A 20,684-nucleotide genomic window follows, 5' to 3' on the forward strand; every position below is an offset into this window, starting at 1 on the left:
GGGATTCCATGCTGCCGTTATCAAAAGATTAAACTAAGACTACGTATGCATAATCTTTGCCTCTATTGACAGATAAAGTTCCAAATTTCATCATCATATTTCAGCTGCTCAAGAATCCCTCTGCAAACTAGCACTTGCTTTCTGGGCATCAAGTGTGACAAATTATATCTAAACAACTGAACTGTGGAGTATAATAGAAGAACGCAGTCAGGACATGTATACAGTTATCAACTAATATTGCTAAAACTTTTGTCTAACTAGATTGCAAGCAACCACATTGCAAAACTGTATGTTTACATGTATAGTTTTGTGTTGGTTCAAAGCACAGGTCATCACATATTTATGAAGCCTTAGTTAAAACAACAGCAAGGCAAAACCTAGAGCTTTTGCCAATCAATCAATCTAAACCAGCCATACCTATGACTTCCGCTAAGCACCACGTTTTTAGACATGGGATTTTGTTTTGAACATCTCCAGATTCTAGCCGTATTAAAATCTCCCTACCCTGCAATCAAGGACATGTGGGGCGTTGGTAGGGGGTGGAAGGCAGTTGAGGCTGACTAATGTGGCAGACTTTCTAAGCTCTTTTTAACACGAGATTATCAAGTGAATTTATCCCTCTGTTGCAGTTCTTTCAAATCATATTTTAATTTGTCTGTCCTCTGAAGAGTTTGAATTTTTCCCCACTCACTGAAAAACCTAAATACAGCAACATTTCCAAAGCATGGAGAAAAATATTTAATGAAAAAAAAAAGATATATGTATATAAAAAGACTCTCATACAAGCCATTTAACAAAAAAAAAAGAGAGATAATACTAAAACAGAAACAGACAGCAATACTTATATTTACATTATATTAAGAGAATAAATTTAATCAAATATAACATCTCACTTGGATTTTCAGGCAACCCTTCAAAAAGAGGGGTTTTTACAGTAAAGATGGAACCAGAGTAAAAATAAATTTTCTATTTTAGACAGTAGTGGATATGACCCTTGTGTTGCAAGATGCTTTCAGAGATTACCCAAAACCAAACTGATTAAAAAGCTTCCCAAGTGCTGACTGTACGTTGCTCTGGCAAAAGCAGTTCAAAAGCAAAGCCTGTATTTCCCCCAGCTTCATCATTCATGATTTCATCAGCATCATTAATTTGCACAGAGGCAAGTAATTATACTAGTTTTAACTATGAATTTTAGTTAAGTAGTAATCATACACCTAGGTGAATCCCATTGCTCTGTTCAACGTCTTTAAAACCACAAAGAAACCTTCCCCTTTGTTTCATTTTAGAATGAAATTTGATTTTTTAAGACATAAGCAATCTCAAGTCTCTCACATTCCCAGTGCAGCTGCAAACAAAAAACCCGTCACACTATAACCAGTTTTCTTTTTAAAGTAGATGCAGAACAGTTTCTCTGTAACATTTAAAATAAGTTCTTCCCCACAGCTCCTAAAGATAGTTCAGCGATGGAGGGAGAACTTGCATTAAATTCTCAACAATACATAAGTAAATTGAGATGCATTGAGAAAAATACTGCAAGATTAGCCAATCAGTCTATGTATGGATATTCTCATGAGGTCAGAATACACGTAGTAGAACCACAACCCCCTTTACAAAAGCCAACATCTTTCAGTGTTATTTGCGATTTCCATGGATCAGCAGCTATGAGGGTAACGAGAAGAGTTAAATATTTAAGAAGCCTCCACCAAATACAATTAGCCAAAAGCAGCTGAAACTTCAGCTGGATTAACTGTATAAATCAGGGCAAACTGATGAAGTCCAGTACCTGCCCCATTATTGATGGACCATTTTTTCCCCTCATACTGAAGGCAACAGAGCTGTAGATCTTATGTATGGACGGAAGGTTTTTTTAAGTCTAGGACAACACACTGTAGGCATATAACACAGATAGCAGCAAAGTAACTTTCTGTCTGTTTGGGGGTTGGATTTTTTTTTCCTTTTTTTCTTTGTTTTTTTTTGAAAGCAAGAAAGTGCTTCAGAGCTCTGGAAAAGTGCGCAAGATCAGAACTCCTCATGGACATTACGTGCATAGTCCATAAGCTTGCTGCCTGTGAAGTATTCACTGTATTTCAGGATCTCCTCCAGCTCTAAGTGATGGTTTTGGTTTTCATCTGCTACTGCTATCATTTGCTTCGCTTCATTTAGGGCATTGTATTCATTCATAGGATCCATATATTCCTAAAACAAGAAAGAAAATAATTTTCAATCACTAAGCACACATTTCCACACATCAGAATTATGAACCTTAGCTCTTTGTAAGCTTCAGCAATTATGAGACCAACATAAGCCATCCCAACGTGAACGTAAGTCATGGAAAAAGGTGTTAGCATACTTTTTTAACAGGCTTACATCTATCTTCTAGCTATTTTTGCATTCACTGCTTCCTTGGCTGTTCTACTAGAAATCCAGATTTTCTCAGGTTATGCCAGTGTCCAAAATGTCAAAAGTATTTTTATTGTAGTTTCAAACTAAACTCACTACCAAATCCGGTGTTTTTCGTGAAGAAATATAAAATTCAAAAGTAAGAAGTGGCACACTATTGATCTGTATGACCTAAATTTTCTTGTTTCTGGAGATAATCTTTTTAGAACATGATCAATTTAGAACTTTCTTGTTCCACTTTAAACTACCAGGCAGACATTACAGAGGTCAGAAGTCTCAGAAACAAATCATTTTGCTCCTTCACCTTTCTTGAAACAGATTAGAAGTTTTCAAGCACTGCATTTTAGTGCATGATGTAGAAGACTCAAGATCATCTTCAATTTCTTCCCAGAAGATGCAACATGTATGTGTGTGCATCTCTGTGTACACACATATACAAAGACTTCAGAGATAAAACAGTTATTTTTAAAAGAAAATTCTCAGTAAAAAGGCTATTAACATTGTCTATGCCACAATATAACTGTTTATCCATACTACCACTATCATTCATACACACGTATCTGCATACTGAGAAGGTTAGGAACGTGCGTCCTGTCTTGGGGAGAAGGCCAACATTTTAGATGTTCTCCTCTCACACTGCCTATGCTGCAGTTTGAATTCTATTAGTCAAAGTACGTTCTTACATCCAGGAAGGAAAAAAAAGCCAGAAATGAGCCACAAGGATCCTCCATTGGCCACAAATGGCCATAACTATAGGGTGCAAAATATTTCATGTTGTTTGGTAGACTCTTCTGCAGACAAAATTATTAGAAGAAAGCCTTACTTCTGCAAAACAAAAAGGCCACAAACTAGAAGCCATACTTGAAAATAATAATTTGTTTTTTTAAAAAAGAAAAAACCACTCTGAAAGACAAGAGATCTCTGCTATTTTCCAGGCTACTGAAGCCCCAGGGTTTGTTGGTTGTTGAGTTTTTTTTTTTTTAATATATAGGTTGCCAGTTACTCCTTTTGCAACTGAAAGTATGACTCATTGTCCCATTAACCAGTGCACCTAATGAAATCTGTGACTTGCTTTCATGCACTCCATATCCACACAAGTGTCTATGTGACAAAAAACCCTAAAAGCATACCCATGAATAACAGTTAGCTACGAAAACTCCCTCTCCTCTTCAACAAAAAACATAACAACACTATCTGCAAGCACTATAGAACAATACTATAATCCAAAGTTTTGTAAATAGACACACACCCGTACTGTTAATTCAAATATATTTGGACTTCATATTCTCTAAATCAGTTTCAATCCTGTATTTAAAAACCAACTATTGGTTTTAAGAACACTAGAACTATTTGAGGAAGACTTACCTCCAGCTCTTCCATTGTGACAATACCATCATGGTTAGCATCAATGACCTCCTCAAATTCCTTCCTTCTGTCTTTTACCCAGTCATCATCGATATCTTGAGCTTGCTGGTTCTCTACAGTACCAACAGGTAATGAAATGAACTCTGAAAGGGTAAGTTTCTTATCTCCGTCTTGATCTACAACAGAAGTACACAGTAACTGAGAAGTATTTGCTTAATGCCCATTAAAAATGAGAAATTCCTTCATGTCAGAGATGTCATTGGTACCGTTTGCCTGGTTTCAGCAGTCCACAATCCTGACTCTAGCAGAGAAGAATAGTCACCATTTATAACTTTGGTTAGCCAAAAACCCTCTGTGTTATGGTACACACACAATGTTTTAGAAGGCTAAAACACATACACTCATTAATATACTAAACTAAAAGAATTTTTCTGAACCTGAAGGACACACCAGTTGGCAAGCTGGGCTTTTTTTTTTTGATTGTTGTTTATTTTTTCATCAATCTACTACAACAGACATTTTCTTACAGCTGTATCCTGTCTCCCCTTGTATTAGCATTCAGGTAAATGAACCCTCATAAAAGACTGCATACTGGAGTTGTTCCGCCTGTGCATGTCACACACTCAAGTATCATTGGAAACTCATATTTATTAAGCTAACAACTAGCAAAGTCATAGTTATCTTTTTTTTTTAATCCAGGTGTTCTAGCAGTTTTAAATATGCATCACCTTTGACCCAACAGAAAAAAGCAAACATATGTGCCAATACTTATGAATTTTTTAAAAAAATATTATTTGCTTAGAAACCTCAGTCATTTATTTCCACTTTCATGACTGTATGTCATGATTCTTAAACGGTTGCTGTACTGGGGAAGTACAAAGCAATTAATGTCCTCCTCATGGAACATTCATATCAATATATTTTATAATATTTTACTATTCAAACCTTTTCTACTATTGCTACAGTGACCTTATAATGCAGCAGCACTTCAACGTGAAGTAGTGTCAGCTGATCTTCATTGTACGAAGTAGTCAGAATATCTTTCTGACATAAACTGCTGTGCTGATCTTTAATAACCAGAGACTAAATTTAGTTCTGAGAGATGCATAGACAACTCCATAGAGATGCCCGCATTTGTGCTAACAGTTTGTTTTTCTTACTCATCACATTAGAAGATGTGTAGAACAGAGCAAACAAAATGTGCCAAAATTTCAGATTGAACCACGACAGTGCAATGACCTAACAGCGTCTATCCAATAAAATGGTTTGCAAGTAAACAGCTCCCAAGAAACATGTTTTTAAATGGCATACCCAAATCTCGGATGATTTCTTTCACCATGAACTTCAGCATTCCCCTACTATGCTCTGGATGAAGAAAGGACAAGAATTCTTCTTCATTCAACAACAGATCAGGAGGTGGGTTGTCAGCTTGGTACCACCGATCCTTCAGGTTATCTAAAACTTCCTGTGCTAGAAATTTAAGAAAAATATTTAAGCCATTACATTCAATCTATTTAAAGTTCTTAAAACATACCTTCCCCTGTTACTCAGTTGTTCAAACAAGGACGACCTATGAACCAGTTATTTTACAGTTCAACTCCCAGGGAAAGCAGGTGCTGAGGGGAAAAAATGTGCAATTGGTTTCGTCCAGTTTGTGCTGAAACACTAGGAAAGATCCTTTAACCAAACAACTGAACTGAAATTAGGAGACAAAAATAAAGATTTAGCTACACCTGTATCAAAACTTCAAAGTATCAAGTGAAAACTATTGTCCTGCTAGTACTGTTAGCTGGTTCCGGTAGGAGGCATGAATAATCCGAGTTTGTTCCATACTTGTCGGTCTCCCTTCTTATTTTTATATTTTGAACTGCACTACCAACAGAAATATTTCACCTGCCTGAATACCAGTAGTACCTTTCTTCTGAACGAATCATTTCTGTTTTCTACTTAAACCAGTCCTGCACATTGAAATAGACAAAACATTCTTCAAATTCAAAATATTCTTCAGATTCACTATCTCCATGTATTGCAATTGTGACATCACACACCTAGTTAACATCTACAAGAAAGGAAGATGTCAACCAATTCTTTTCCTACCCAAATAACAACCACAGAACAACAAACCCTTTAACATTTTAGCGTGTTTTCTTCTAAGACCAAGTAACATGACTATCATTAAATCTACAAAGATGCTTCTGATCTGTGAAGCACCACTGTACTAGTGCTTTGGCTAACAGCACTACTTAGGTTTATTCTACTCTACAGCACTTATTAAGTCTACCACAGGTAACAAAATATTCTTTGCCAACACAGCGATTCCAAGCATCAAAAGGGACAGATTTTATTACTCCAATGTTACAACACTCAACTTTTCTTATTTCAACTTGGCATTTCTTAATACAACATTATCTAAACCAAAATCAGTTGTATTATTGTTTTGAACTCTTTTCCGCTATGTTCAAGCTCACAGGATTTTAATTAACAAAATGATACGGTGACCTACCACAAAGTGTTGATGGAATTATGCATACTGCACAGAATTTTAAGTGCAGAGTTTTTTCCTCCAGCCACATTGCAATTCCAGATAGTACCCTCACCCTCCACAAAACTACGTATATGAATTAAGCTTAAGAATTGTATTAAACAGATTATAAAAAAGCAAAATCAAAGCCTAGTTTTTACAGCAATCAACAATACATTTCAATAGACAGCTGTTCTTTACAAGGCAGTATAAGCAAAGCCATAAAGCAGAGGACTAGGAAAGCTATGAAGAGACTTCTGCCCTGCCTCTGCTCCTCCCTTCTTCCTTTACCCTGTCAAAGGCTCAGAATTTAAAGAATTGTCTACCTAGAGAGAACTTAAATCCTTAGACTCAGATACATCATCCAGTATTTCAGCCTAAAAATGTGATTTGTTGGAACCATAAGAGATTTAAGAGGGTAGCTCTACAAAAGTAAGTTCGGAAACATCAAGAACCGATCCTAAGCTAAGCATCATGAAATGCATTTAGTTTTCAGTTACTTAAGGATACAAGTACTTATTACTCCTTTTAGCTACCTTGTCTATTCTATATCAGAAAGCATCCTGATTTCAGACCTAAACCCTGCATATGTTTTAGTTAACACTATAATTTAATAAAGGGAAATATTTTTGCTGCAAGGAGCAAACACAAGTTGAAGTACACATGTAGGAACAGATACCTTAGCACCAAAATCACTTTACATTTACAAACCAACCTCCAACACACAACATAAATATTATGTGCACCTAGTGGTCCTGAACATAACCAAACAGGAAAAAAATACCTGTACAGAGTATTCTTTTTCTGGTGTAGGCATTTTCTAAATGACATACTGGAAAAAATACAGTCTGTGGCACACACTGCCATCTGCAAAATACACTAACAAGCACAAATGCGAAGCACTTGCTTTTCACACATTTTAAAAACACTCTGAAAGACTAGTCTTCAGATAATAAACTTTCTTTTTCATTTAATAAACTGTCTTAAATAGCTCCTGCATGCTTTTGGTTGCTGAATTACAAGAGGAAAAGAAACAAACCCAACAGTCACATTTACATTTTTGAACTGCTAGTTGCAATTAAGAGTTAAGTCTTCAGTGAATGGTTTTTTTGTGAAGAGTAAAGAAAACCTTTAACATGAATCTTAGGGCAAGTTTGTAAATGGCAAGTTTTAGTTATATCAAGGACAGAAGTAAACAGAATCATCAAATCACTTGCTTATGGTTTTCCAGTGTAGCCAACCCCAAACGTCAGAATTCACAAGTCAATCTCCCTTTGCCTACCTTTCTTACTCAGTCTTAAATGAAACTCAACTGTCCGCCATCAGTTGAAACTGTCGTTATCTGCGTAAGTTAAATAAAAGTTGTGTCCCTAGTTTTGGCCTGGCATCCAAACTGTAGTGTGCTTCTGCACAAGACTCAGAACGTGCCTTAAGATCCACGCATTCAGTTATTTTTTATTATACAGACCGAAAAAGAGTACTTTTCCACTGCACTAGAATATGAAAATAAGTTTTGCCTATCATCCTCAGGAAGCGGTAGATAACTAATTTGATCTTCCCAAACAAGGCTTGTTACCTAGGTAGAAAAATGATTATGTACACACTTCCCTTATTCAGCAAATGTTTTATCTGATGAGCATTCCTGTAAACTGTAGTTAACCACACTGCCGTAGAACACGCTGCACAGGTGTTTTCCCTGCCATAAAATTCAAAGGCCCATTTGCATTTTAGTTGCTTTTTGATGAATGGAAAATATAACATAACCCACTTTTAAATTACTAATTCCTGCAAGGAAAGGCTAAGGCTTCATGTTTTACTTAACAGTAAATTTAGACACTTTTAGAAGGGGAGAGTGGGGAGTTTACTCTGTTAAGAGTTGCCGTGTTTATACCAAGCCAGATTCAAAGGAAAGTTTCAGAAGTAAGAAGGAAGGAATGATCAATCTCACTAACCTAAAGAATTAATCTCTCTCTATAGAACTTAGATGAAACATGAAACAAATGTTAGGCAACCTTCCGCTATTAACTTCTAGTATGCTTTGCGGTGCCTAAGCACATACCCATTTAAACACAACACTGGTTGGTAGCACATACACCTCTCCTCAGTTTTAGAACAGGAGTTGTTTATAGCAACTCCCTTTCATTTGCAGCAACAGGGGACCTGGTTCCCACATTAACAATACAATGGTCCACAGACAACACAGGTCTGACAAATTTTAGCAGACTGTTAAACACGAATAACTGAAAACTATTCAAATAAGCAGTAACAAATAAGCAACCAAGATTTTTCCGTGTTAAATATTGACATCAAGAGCGTTGGGAAGGCAGATTTAAGTTGGAAAGAAATCTAGTATTTCTGTCTTATGACTTACATGTTCTACATTTGTGTAGAAGCAGAAGAACAACTCAAACATTCATCTTGTATTAAGAACAGTTTTGACATTCAGGTTTTAGGAAAGTAAAACTGACACACACCAACAGTCTGCACTTACTTTCTTCATCTATTTTCAGCTCTTCATTGTTTCTGATCTTCTCTGCAATCTCTTTTTCATTAAAGCCCTTACTTGCCAAAAATTTAATTTTATATTCATCCCAGGACACATGGCCTGTAAGAAAGAGTCGTATCTCAGACACTGACATAGTATGCTTAAATGGCGAACTTTCGATCTCATTACTTAAAACAATACGTGCTAAAATCTTTTGGTTCAGCACTATAACCATCTGACTAAGCTTTATGAACAGCAATATGAAAACTACCACCTGATTCACTTTTATGTTTCTTTAGACCAGACAGGCCTTCTGAAAATAACCTATTTATGTCACCATTCTCACCCCACCCCTGGCAGAGCCACTCAACTTGTTACAATTTCCTACGACCACAAGTGAAATAACATAGCAGTCAACGCAGAATTACAATGCTGACTGGTGAAGCACATTACTCCTTTGGCTTCTGCATGGATCAAAACTGTTGTGATTACATGCAGTCCCAAAGGAACTTGGATTTTGTCACAGCACATCTGAAGAGCAGCCAGTAGGTTTGGCTGCTAGCAACCGACTTAAGATGTCATCAGGAGATGGAGGAATCGTTCATCTTACCATCACCATCAGGGTCCACAGCTCGGAAGTGCATTTTATTCTCTTCCACAGCTTCCTGGAAATGTTCATCTGTCTTTTCCATGATCCAGCGCTGCATCTCTTTTGCACCTATCTTTTTATCATTATTTATATCCACCCTATGGATGAATAGCAAACAAGATTTAGATTTGGGGATTGGGGGGGGCGAGGAAAAGGTGTGGTATATTTTTAGATTCTAAATTAATTGCTTTATTCAACAATAACAAACATAGGTTGCTACAGGAAGGAGTATTTTATAACCCTGTCTGAGAAGTTGTACATTCTTTGAACTACAGAGTAAACAAGTAGCAAGTTAAATTTAATTACCAAAAAATGGCTAAGTAACTACAACATCTAGGTTACTACTCAGTGAAGAACATTCAGCCATACTTCACTTTGCTCTAAGTTAACTGATTTCAGTATTAGGTTTTGGAGTAAATTTTTAAAGTAGAGGAAACCACAAATACATCACTCATGGCACATTAGCTCATGTCCCATTGGTTCAGAACTGTCAACTGCCAGCTGGTGCAGACTTTCACTACTTTGAAAAATTTTGTCTCTAACATCCTCTCAAACCATTAACTCCCTCTCAATTTATCTTTCCAAGTCCTTTTTTACCTTGATCTTCCAAGATCTCTGAAGTTTACTGATGAGCTACCTCCCTGTGTCTGCCTAGATTACATCACAACTGTCATGACCATCAAAAACAATTAAAATATAACGTGAATAACATTGGTGCAAGGACTTTCAAACTATTTAATACTTTGACTGTAGTACTTGTGAGTGGAAAAAACCAAACCAACCAAGTTTCCTCCATTATACCTTGATCTCTGGTAACATGTTAGAGCTGATAGTTTCTAATTCTTAATTCATTTATTCTTAATTCTTAGAATTCTTAATTCTAATTCATTTAGAAGTTCTGCACATACATTTGTTCTCCAGTAGGTTTTTGAGTTATCAGGATGGCTTTGCTTTGTCAAAGGATATGCTTGTACTCGGTGCTACTGAGCTACAGAACTAAACTACTTCTACCTGACTAAAATTATCAGTATTGTCCAAGCTGACAATCCAGTGCTCTCCTTAATGTACTACCCATACTGCTTTATCAAGAAAGATACACTGACATACCATCAATTCCATTCATGTTTATTTCATTAGAAAGAAGTTAATATAAAAATCACAGCTGAAGAACAAATACAAAAACAGTAATGTGCCACTGAGGTTTTTTTGAGCATATCATTAAGTATTTATTCAAATAAGATATAACAGTTTTTAAAACTGAAACGATATCACTAACGTTTAGGAGGCAAGATTCTACTTAAAGCATACCAAAAGCACCCTCGTTCAACTAAAAAAAAAAAACCAGCAAAGCAAAACACAACAAAAAACCCCAGCTTGACTCTGGCTTTTTTATCTGTTTTTATCACTGTCTTAACAGTACTCAAGTGTTACCATTGAAACTCAAGTTATTAAATGTGATTTGCCTTTAAATGTCAACTAAATGTTAAAAGCTTAGGCCAAACAACAACCCTAGCACCTAATCTTCTACAACACTTAGCTGTATTAATAAATGCAGTATTAGTGGTTTTAAATATTGTATCACATCTTTCCACATATATACGCACAGGCTCAGTATCAGCAACTTTTCAGCATCAATGGCAGGACCAGTAAAATGCTCACGTTCCACTTGCGCCACCTTGCACTTACCAGGTGAACAAATGTGGGGTTTGATATGGAATAGGTACTAGCAAAAATGAGAAGGGAAAACAAAGCATCTTCCCCTCAACATTTAACATTCTAGTTTCCTTAGATCAAAGCTATCAAACTTACTACTTCCAAGCTGTACTTTCCATCTAAATCACATTGTTAAGTAGGGAAAAAGGTAACAAACATCCCATTTATTGCTCTTCTAGCTCACGAAAGCACACCTTTGTTCTGCTACCACAGTTCACAAGAAGTCTCCAATGACTCAGATTTATTGAACTAGCAGGCATCCACTGTGCAAGGTGAGCTGAAATCCTTTCAGTGCCCATAAACAGCACTTCTGCTTTTGAGAGTAGTATTTACATCTGTACGAAATATAAGATATGGTCCTGCTGTGAAGTTACCATCTAAGGTGACAAAAGCAAAAGACTGTCCATGCTCCCTTAGATAACTATCTCATTCAGAATGGACTACTGAAAACATTTCCACGAACAATGACAAGCTTAGATAATTACGTGTTGCCAAACAACCTAATACCGGTCATTCATGGAAAACTGATTTTCTAACACAGTGATGAGCAACCAGTTTTCTGAAGCAGATAGGCCTGAACACTCAAAAGATGTTAGTAAAGAGTGGCACGTTCTAATACACTCCTTAAAAAAAATGCCAAAGAACAAGTACTGGCAAGAAGGAATTTAAGTTCAAGAAAAAAATTAATCCAAGCAAGAATAGAATCCCAGATTACAACTTCGCTCAAACCTTCCTTGGCAATCTGCGTATAGAAATCTTGTGACGATTTCTTAAACTGATACACCAGAACCAAACAAAACCCAACACCCAAATCTTGATTGCTCTTTTTCTACAAGAAGCATAGTTTTCTGCTAGAGAGTGCTATCTCAAATTTGTAGAAACTTAGGTATATGATGTACTGCTTCCTGAACCGACAGAAAAGAAAGATTTTGTAGAAGCGGGGACTACTGTTAGCATAAATTTGAATTAAAAAACAAACTACAGGGAGCAACTTACCTTATTGCTTACCTACCTCATTCCAAAGAAAAATTATAGATAAACCACAGCCCAGACAGTAGCTGATGTAATGTGATAAATACCATTACTATTAATACATTCCAGTAATGGGCAGCATCACACGTAACAGCTCCTTGTGTCTTAGTTCAAGGTTAACACTTCACTGACAATTCAAACTATATTTCATTATCTATTCACAGCCTAAATGTTCATAATACCTTTGAGTAAGAAACAAGCAAGTATGCCACTTTGCAGGATAACTGCGAATTTTTCCTTAACAAAATCGTATAGCGAGGGCTGCACTGAATATAGATGTCAAGCCTAGAGGAACAGGTTTTAAACACTTCAGTCCAGTTTCTCAACCAAAAGCCATTAAAACCCAGATTTTTGTGGCCACCTTTCATGAGGTTCACACCTGAAAGTATTATCAATAAACATTCACCACTTGGGTTTTCAGATTTGTGTTTTCAGGTTCCTAAGTGACAACACTGCCCAAGGTATTGGGGGGAGCAGGAAGGCAGTGTTCTTACCTAAAAGACTAAAGATAACAATTTCCTTGAGCACCTAATGCATATCACTTCAGAGCTGATTTCTGTTTCATCCAAATAATGAAAAGCAGATCCAGAAAATAATTTTTAATAACAGAAACCGAAAGAAAGCTCTACTTTACACGGTAGGAGGTATGCAAAATTTATTAGATGCATATTTAAATGTACAGGTTAGGAAAAACACAAATCAGGCTGCACACACTACTTAAAACCTTCCAAAGGCATACAGCGTAACCAGTTTTTTAACTGAATGATACAAATCTGTAATCTAAACTGAAGATACCAAAACAGGAAAGCTTGAAATGCCCCCTCTCCTCACTCTTTATGCTACCTGCTATTGTCCAACATCAGCTGTCATTACTAGCATCTTCCTGCCACAGACAGAATGCATACCAGGAGAAATGGAACACCATGTTAGGCTACGAGATAAACCTGAAATTAAGAAAGGGGGCATGGATCTTGCCCTGTGTGCAGTCTGAACACAAACAGTCACAGCTGTAAAGTCTGTGAGCTACATTTACAAGCATTGTGGGATTCAGAACGAGTTCTGCTTTAGGAAAGGATAAGTTCATGACTTAAACAAGAGGGGAAAAAACAAACCAACACACCTCTGTACATGGTAGCAGTTAACAGAAGGTGTATTTAAGCCTGTGACCTGATGAATTACCATCAAGGTTAAGGCACCCAGCTAACACAAAGACTTCAATTTTTAAACCACAACTAGGACTGCCGCTAAGTAGCTGAAAACATCAGCAAAATGCCAATGCTAGAAGGATACTCAATTTTCAAACTCACAGAGGTAACTCCATCACCACAAAAACACCCTGACAGAAAGCCACACACATTACATTCTTCTGTACTTGAATTTATCGGTTTTGTTCAGTACAGGAACTTTAATTTACAAGATAACTGACCCTCAGAAGCAAGGCTCACCAAACTGAATTCTAGTATACAATGCCACTGATTTAGCGAAATCAGCATCACCATAAATAGACTTGATCCTTTCAATAGCCTTCCTCCTTCCCTCCCACCCACACAAGCTAAACTACACCATACAGCAAAAGAATTTTCTATAGATTCCAGGCTAATTTAAACTATTTAAATGGAGACTACAGCAAATGGGGTGGGGTTTTTTGCAATTACGAGAAGTACAAGAAGAAAGGATGTCAAGTAAGCCCCTCTCACAGATTTTCTTGAGCTGGTGATACCTGAACACTCACTTTTTAGTCATAAAGACTAAAAAGATGCACTCAGGATGCACCATGCCCTAATTTCACAGGGCAAAGTGGAAGTACTGGTTAACTTGTAAAAAAACCACTTCTGTAGACAAGTAAGGCTTGTCCTCCCAGTAAAGAGTGACTTCAGAAACTGAAATACAGAATTATGAAATGCCCCTTGTTCTTTCGATCACCTATAGCTTGCTTGCCTAGAAAAATACGGTTTGAGGAGCTTTTCTTCCATGTTTCAACTTTATTTTCAGCAACCCTATTAGACAGTAATGTATGCTTTGAACTGACTACTTTATACCATACTGGCACACTGTAGAATCTCAGCTGTTATGTCTTCAAAGACAGTATTTCCAAAGCATCTGGAAGCCTGTGACTTACCAGCTTTTCACAGCTGTTCATAGTATTTCTCTTTTCACTCACCCTTTAAGAGTGTGTCTAGAAAGCAACCAAAATCCTCAGAATGCTTTTCTACATTTCTAATCTAATCATCGGACGGAATGTAATTTTAAGTAAGTATCTGAGTGAAGCTGATCTTGAATCCAATCACTTTAAGCTTCCTAAGACAACCTCTTTCATAACAAACAGGCAGAAATTAATGGAGTTTGCAATTTGTGAATGACAACTTACTAACCACCAGCTGAATGTTTCTAATAAACAAAAATAGCAATAAAGAAAATGAAACCTTCTAAGCACAATCTTAATACTTGTATATATCCTACCAATGAAGTGAGTGGTCTGAAGAGCAGCCATAGTAATAAAGGAAAGGAAAAAGGCACTCTGGTTTGCCTATTTGCTTTAGCTGCCTTTATTCAGGAGAACACCAGAAAAAATAATCCAATGTTATTACTGAGATTTTTTCCTTTTTAATGACACGTTTGCAGAAGAAAAGTTTTGTTAAGCTTTCTCATTTTATCTCAAGTACATGCGCATCCCCACACCACCATCAGCATTAAGAGCACCAATGTAATTTAAGCTATTCTAATAAAAATCAATCCTCCGTTGCAAAAACGCAACTAAAGCCAATTCTGCCACCTAGCGCCTAAAGGTATGCGCTGAGTTCAATTCCCATTTCCATTATGTTTACTCACCTTCAAACATCTGACAGTTTATTAGCTGACACAAACCTTACCTGGCACAAGAAGTGCTTTATAAAAGGAAAAACGCTTTAATGCCTAAAAGCAAATTTAATAGTTTTACACCCACCAAGTAAAGAGATGAAGTTTTCAAAAAGGCTACAAAAGAAAAATTTAATCTTTCCATTCTCATGTTTCATTCTTTTCTCATTTTCTGAATTCTGAGGAGCTAAATGTTTTGTTAACAACACTGCTAATTTAATGAAGAAAGCTGTCATGTCAATTTCTGACTTCTTGGTATGTGCAGTTAGGCATAATCATTTTTAACCTTCATGCATTTCATTTGAAACACTCAAATTTTAGACTCTTAGCATCTACTGAAAAGTTTCATGAACAGAAAGCCACTGTTAGTTTGTTTGCCACCACTTTACCCATTGTTTGTCTGTCCCTTTTCTTCCCTTCTAACTTTACTGCTGTCTTTTCAGTGTTTTTCCTCTGCAGTTATTTGCAGAAGTCACAACAGAAACAAAACCAAAATACATATGGCAGATAAGACTAAACAATAAATAAGAAACTTGGATTGCCAATCGAAACCAAACTTACAGAAAGCAATAGAGCATACTACTGCTAGAACAAAACTGGAACAAACTCACACCCTCACAATTCATTGCATGGGCAGCCTACCACGAAGGAAGCCCTTCCTCACCAATTCCTTGATTCAACCTACAAGTGTGATTGATTATTCATTGAGCCAGGAAAAGTAGTATTAATTTCAATACCTTGAGAAGCTACATAGGTTTTCTCACATAGAAACAGTATGCTTTGTCATAAATTTTGCTAGACCACAGCACCAATCCCGTATACTGATCGTGACTCTCAACACATGCGTTCTCACTCCTGAGAATGGTTTATACAGGTATGTTAATACCTTAATAACGTGAACACAGTGCTTACAGTATGATGCTTTCCCCCTTGTCATCACAATTTTTAAATATTACAGAAAAATTTGCAAATTTTACTCTGAAGATCAGAGAAAGAGGCCGCACTGTTCTTGGCAATGTACGTAACTTACTTTGAAAAGATGACCATAAGCTTCTTCCTATTTTTTCTGGGTTCTGAATCTTCCTCAAACTCTTCCATCTCTTTTCCTAGGAAAACTTCTTGATGAAATTCTTTGTTAAGATGTCCATCCATCTCCATTTTGACCCCATTCAAGTGGTCTGGGGGCAAGATCTCATTCTCATCTTTACTGTCAGCTGGCTTTTCTTTGAGAGCTGAATTATTTGCAGGCCTTGCATAAACATCCATTAGAAGAAATACAAACAGAAGGGACAAATACAGAGATCCCAAACTGCAGAGAAAGGCTTGTCTTGACATCATTTTTTCCTTTTTATTCAAAGTACTGACTGATTAAATTACTGTGAATGGATTAAATGATCTAAAAACAAAAAGGAAAAAACACGTGAATTAAACTCTAGAACGTCGTGTCACTAATAAAAAGTCTCCTAAAATTCAGAAGAACGTACACACACAGAGAAGTATTCGTGGTGAAAGAATAAAAAAGCCTGTTACGTAATAAATACATGACAAGACATTAATCTGTGTCAGTTTTCACTCTGCACAACTGTAACCTCTGTCAAAGGGCTTTGGAAGATAACATCCTCTAAATGGCCTGGCTCTGCTCTGGAAACTGTTTTCAGGTGTTACGGCACAAGCTGAGCTGACAACTGAAACCCAAGCGCTTCCTGAGAAGCCAACCCAGCGCACCAAGCACTTACCGTCCGAATGTGCAGCCCAAGCTCAGCTGTGGCAATGCCCCCAACACCAGCACTGCACTTGCCAGCAAGCCGCAGCAACAGCCACGACAGCACAATTTACCAGAGATCTCAGCAGACCACTTCTTCAGAAAGGCTGAAAGACGTAAAGGTCTTTTTGGAAAGAGATGGCCGAGGGAAATACGATTACAAATGCCATCGCATAAAGCAGAGCTGGAAACACCCAGGAAACAACCGGCAGGAAAAGCAACCCCCGGGGCGGACCTGTCGAGACCTGCTTGCTGGGGCGTGAAAATCCCTGCCACAGGAGTTCGCAGACCGGCGGGACTGGGAAAGGGAGCGCAGCCCGGCAGAGCGAGCGTCGAGAAGCACAAAATCCACCGACCCGCGAGGCACAGCAGAGCCTTGGGTACCCGCCCAGCCCGCGGCAGGAGCCACAGACCCAGCGGCCACGGCTAATTCTCCGCCCGAGAGGGGGGAGCCCGGCCGGGGCTGCCCCGCCCGCCGCGAAGGGCAGTGGTGGTCCCGACCCCGCTCCAGGAAGGGCCACAGGCACTCACCGAGAGCTCCGGGGCGCCCGCGCTGCCCCTGCCCTGCGGGAGGGGGACGCAGCCTCCGAGAACCGTGCCAGGCCGCGGGGAGGCCAGCCTCGGCCTCGCTGCCCCTCGCCCCGCTCCCCGCGGCGGCTCCTCACGGAACGACGTCAGCCGGCGCGGAGGACCCCCGGCCCACTCCCGCCCCCGAGACTCGGGCGGAAGGAGGAGACCGGGCCGGGCCGGCGCTGCGTAGGAACTTCGTCAAAACGCAGCGCGTGCGTGCGGGGCGTGGAGCGGCCATCTTGGAGTAGGGCAGAAAAGCGCCCTGGGCCGCTTGCGGCAGCCATTTTCCCTCACAGCGGGTCCCCCCCGGACCCGCGGCAGCTGCCAGCGCGTTGCGGCGGCCGTGACGCGCTGAAGAAGGCAGGCAGAACTCCAGGTGCTAAAAATTCGAACGTATTTGCTCACGTGCTCTTCCTTACCTCAATTAGTAATAAAGCAGACCTCCTCCTCCGACCGCGAAGGAACCTTTTTTATTCCCTGCCAGGTCCTTTTCCCTGGCTATACGTACATCTCTAGGTTTGTGCTTGTCGTTCATCTGTTTCGCTTGGGAGCCCTTAAAACGCTGCCTTTTGTACGTAACGCGCCGCTAGCAACCCTCACGAAATCAGGACAGCCAGCTCGCTAACACGCGACTCCTTTCACAAGGCTACGTCCGCTCCCGTGCCACAGCGGGGCAGCGCCGCCACGCACCAGAGCTTCCATGGGGGCTGGAAGCCCGGCCCGCCGAGGCGCAGCCCCTCCCTCGGCTGAAACGGCACTCGCCGCCCTTTCCCTTGCCCTGACCCGAAACAGCGGCCAGCGCCGCGCGCCCGGAACCAAAATGGCAGCGTCTCGGCCTCGCGTGCCCTGCTGCAAGATGGCCGCCGCAAGGCGCCGTCGTGTGCGGTCACGCGGCGTGTGCGGGGCGCGGCCACTCCTCCTACCCCTTCCCCCAGCAGGCAGGCGGAGCGGCGGGCGCTGCGCACACCGAGCCCGCGCCGGAGGCCCAGCAGGTAGGCAGGGACGGAGCCGCTCCTCCTCCCGGCCTGAGCCGGCGCTTCCCCGAGGAGAAGGGGAAAAGGCGAGGAGGAGACATGAAGCCACCTTTGAGGGACGGCGAAGCGCGGTGAGGGTTCCCACAGGAAGCTTGTCCCCTCTCGGCGGCCGTAGGCCCTTCCAACCCCCCCCCCCCCCCGGGGGCGGGACTCCTGCCGTTCCCGCCTAAATCTTCGGGGGGCGGGGCCTCGCGGCCCGGAAGGGAGGGGGCTGCGGCCGGGCCCGCTCGCCCCGTCGAGGCCCCGCGGCCATGAAGCTGCTGCGCCTGCTGTGCCGCCACAAGACGGCCCTGGGCCTGGGCGGCCTGTCGCTCTTCGCCGTGGTCCTGCTTTACCTGGCCAAGTGCACCTCCGAGGGCCTCCGGCCTCTGCCAGCCCCCCGCGGGCTCCCGCACAACCAGCCTGCGGCCCTGCCGCCGCGGGGTGCCAGGGGGCCGCATCCCCCAGCAGCCCCGCCACCCTCCCCTCAGGAGACCGCCTTCCTGGCCGTGCTCATTACGAGCGGCCCCAAGTACAGCGAGCGTCGCAGCATCATCCGCAGCACGTGGCTCTCGGCCGCCGGGCGCCCCCCTCACGATGACATCTGGAGCCGCTTTGTCATCGGCACAGGTGGGCTCGGGGCAGAGGAGCTTCGCAGCCTGGAGCTAGAGCAGAGCCGGCACAGAGACCTCCTCCTTCTGCCAGAGCTGCGGGATTCCTATGAGAACCTGACTGCTAAAGTCCTGGCCACGTACGTCTGGCTGGATCTGCACCTGGACTTCCAGTTTGCCCTGAAGGCCGATGATGATACCTTCGTACGCTTGGATGTGCTCGTGGAAGAGCTGAGAGCCAAGGAGCCGCGTCGCCTCTATTGGGGCTTCTTTTCTGGCCGCGGTCGAGTCAAATCTGGCGGCAAATGGAAAGAGAGCGCCTGGGTGCTCTGTGACTACTATCTACCATATGCTCTGGGTGGTGGTTATGTGATCTCTGCAGATCTGGTGCACTATTTGCATCTTAGCAGAGACTACCTGAACATGTGGCAGAGTGAAGATGTCTCCCTGGGGGTGTGGCTGGCTCCCATTGACGTGAAGAGAGTGCACGACCCTCGTTTTGACACTGAGTATAAGTCACGGGGTTGCAACAATAAGTACATAGTAACTCATAAGCAAAGCATCGAGGACATGCTGGAAAAGCACCAGACCCTGGCTAAAGAAGGAAAGCTCTGTAAGGAAGAGGTTAAGCTCAGGCTTTCCTACATGTATGACTGGGGAGTGCCTCCTTCACAGTGTTGCCAAAGGAAGGATGGCATCCCGTGAAAGTCTGAGGAAGGAAAAGGCAGAATGTTGATGGACTCTCTGAGCTTGGTTACTGTTACTTGGGGAGAATCCCAGTAACTAGGGCTTAAAAATTACTCAAAAGATTTTTCACAATTCATTATGTCACGATCAATGAAACCCTGAAACTCCTAAGAGCTACTGATGTGGCATGATGTAGAGGTGTTAAAAAAAAAAGAAATAGATGACAAAAAGCATGGAAAGGCTCATATGACAGCATTGAAGGTAAATAATAGGTTGCAAAATATGGATAGTACAGCAAATCTGGGGGAGATAACTTGGATGAAAAGTTGCTTTAAGATTTTTAACAGAGCCTGAGATTTATTTGCTAAAGATGACAACAGGCCTTTATGCTATCTATAAGATTGTGAAACTAGCATCTGCTGTTTATTTCTTGGCAAGGAACAAGTGTCAGTTTGGCAAGGTTTGAAGATTCTAATGGGGCTGCAAATCAGTTGCTATTGCCAGTGGGAACAGGTGGCTGGTTATTGACACAAGCAGTCAAGTAAAGGGAACAGTTTTACCTAGGATATTCGTGTTAGGGGAGGGAGAGTGAGTCTGTTCTTTGGTGAGTGCTCCGATTTACAAGAATGGAATTATTAGACCTTCTGTGTAACTTGTCTCTAAGCTTTTTGTTGTTTTAAAGACATCATGTACATAAATTACCTGGCAGCTATGGAGTAAGTCGATATTTAGAAAGGTGGATGAGTTACGGTATTTGGCAGATATAGAATATATTATCTTATTTTGGGGGCAAATAGTTATGCTACAAAGCTAGCCTTCAGTTGTTAGGCATAGGTGTTGTTCTTAGCTTATCCTCCAAACACACTGTGTATGAAGAAACATTTCCCCTCCCAACAGTAAGTAATCTCACTGACTACTACAAGGTCAGCCATTGTAGGCTTCAGATTTACGTTGTTCTGGATTACTTCCGTAAAATGTAAATTAGCAGGATTAGATCAGTGGAAGCTATTTGGAGTTCAA

General features: G+C 40.8%; 2 protein-coding genes across 2 annotated transcripts; one reads left to right on the forward strand and one right to left on the reverse strand.

Moving 5' to 3' along the window:
* Window positions 1-771: 771 nt before the first annotated feature.
* Window positions 772-18,029, reverse strand: SDF4 (stromal cell derived factor 4). Its single transcript, XM_059829928.1, has 7 exons — window positions 17,773-18,029; window positions 16,052-16,417; window positions 9,382-9,518; window positions 8,778-8,891; window positions 5,077-5,235; window positions 3,766-3,941; window positions 772-2,196 (listed from the first exon to the last, which is right to left on the reverse strand). The coding sequence occupies exons 2-7, from the start codon at window positions 16,357-16,359 to the stop codon at window positions 2,020-2,022; spliced, it is 1,071 nt and encodes a 356-aa protein (XP_059685911.1). The 5' UTR covers window positions 16,360-16,417; window positions 17,773-18,029; the 3' UTR covers window positions 772-2,019.
* A 609-nt stretch (window positions 18,030-18,638) lies between these two features.
* Window positions 18,639-19,932, forward strand: B3GALT6 (beta-1,3-galactosyltransferase 6). Its single transcript, XM_009820843.2, has one exon. The coding sequence runs from the start codon at window positions 18,639-18,641 to the stop codon at window positions 19,680-19,682; it is 1,044 nt and encodes a 347-aa protein (XP_009819145.2). The 3' UTR covers window positions 19,683-19,932.
* The last annotated feature ends 752 nt before the right edge of the window (window positions 19,933-20,684 follow it).

Source organism: Gavia stellata, chromosome 27 (assembly GCF_030936135.1).
Source record: "Gavia stellata isolate bGavSte3 chromosome 27, bGavSte3.hap2, whole genome shotgun sequence".
Classification (NCBI taxonomy): Eukaryota; Metazoa; Chordata; class Aves; order Gaviiformes; family Gaviidae; genus Gavia; species Gavia stellata.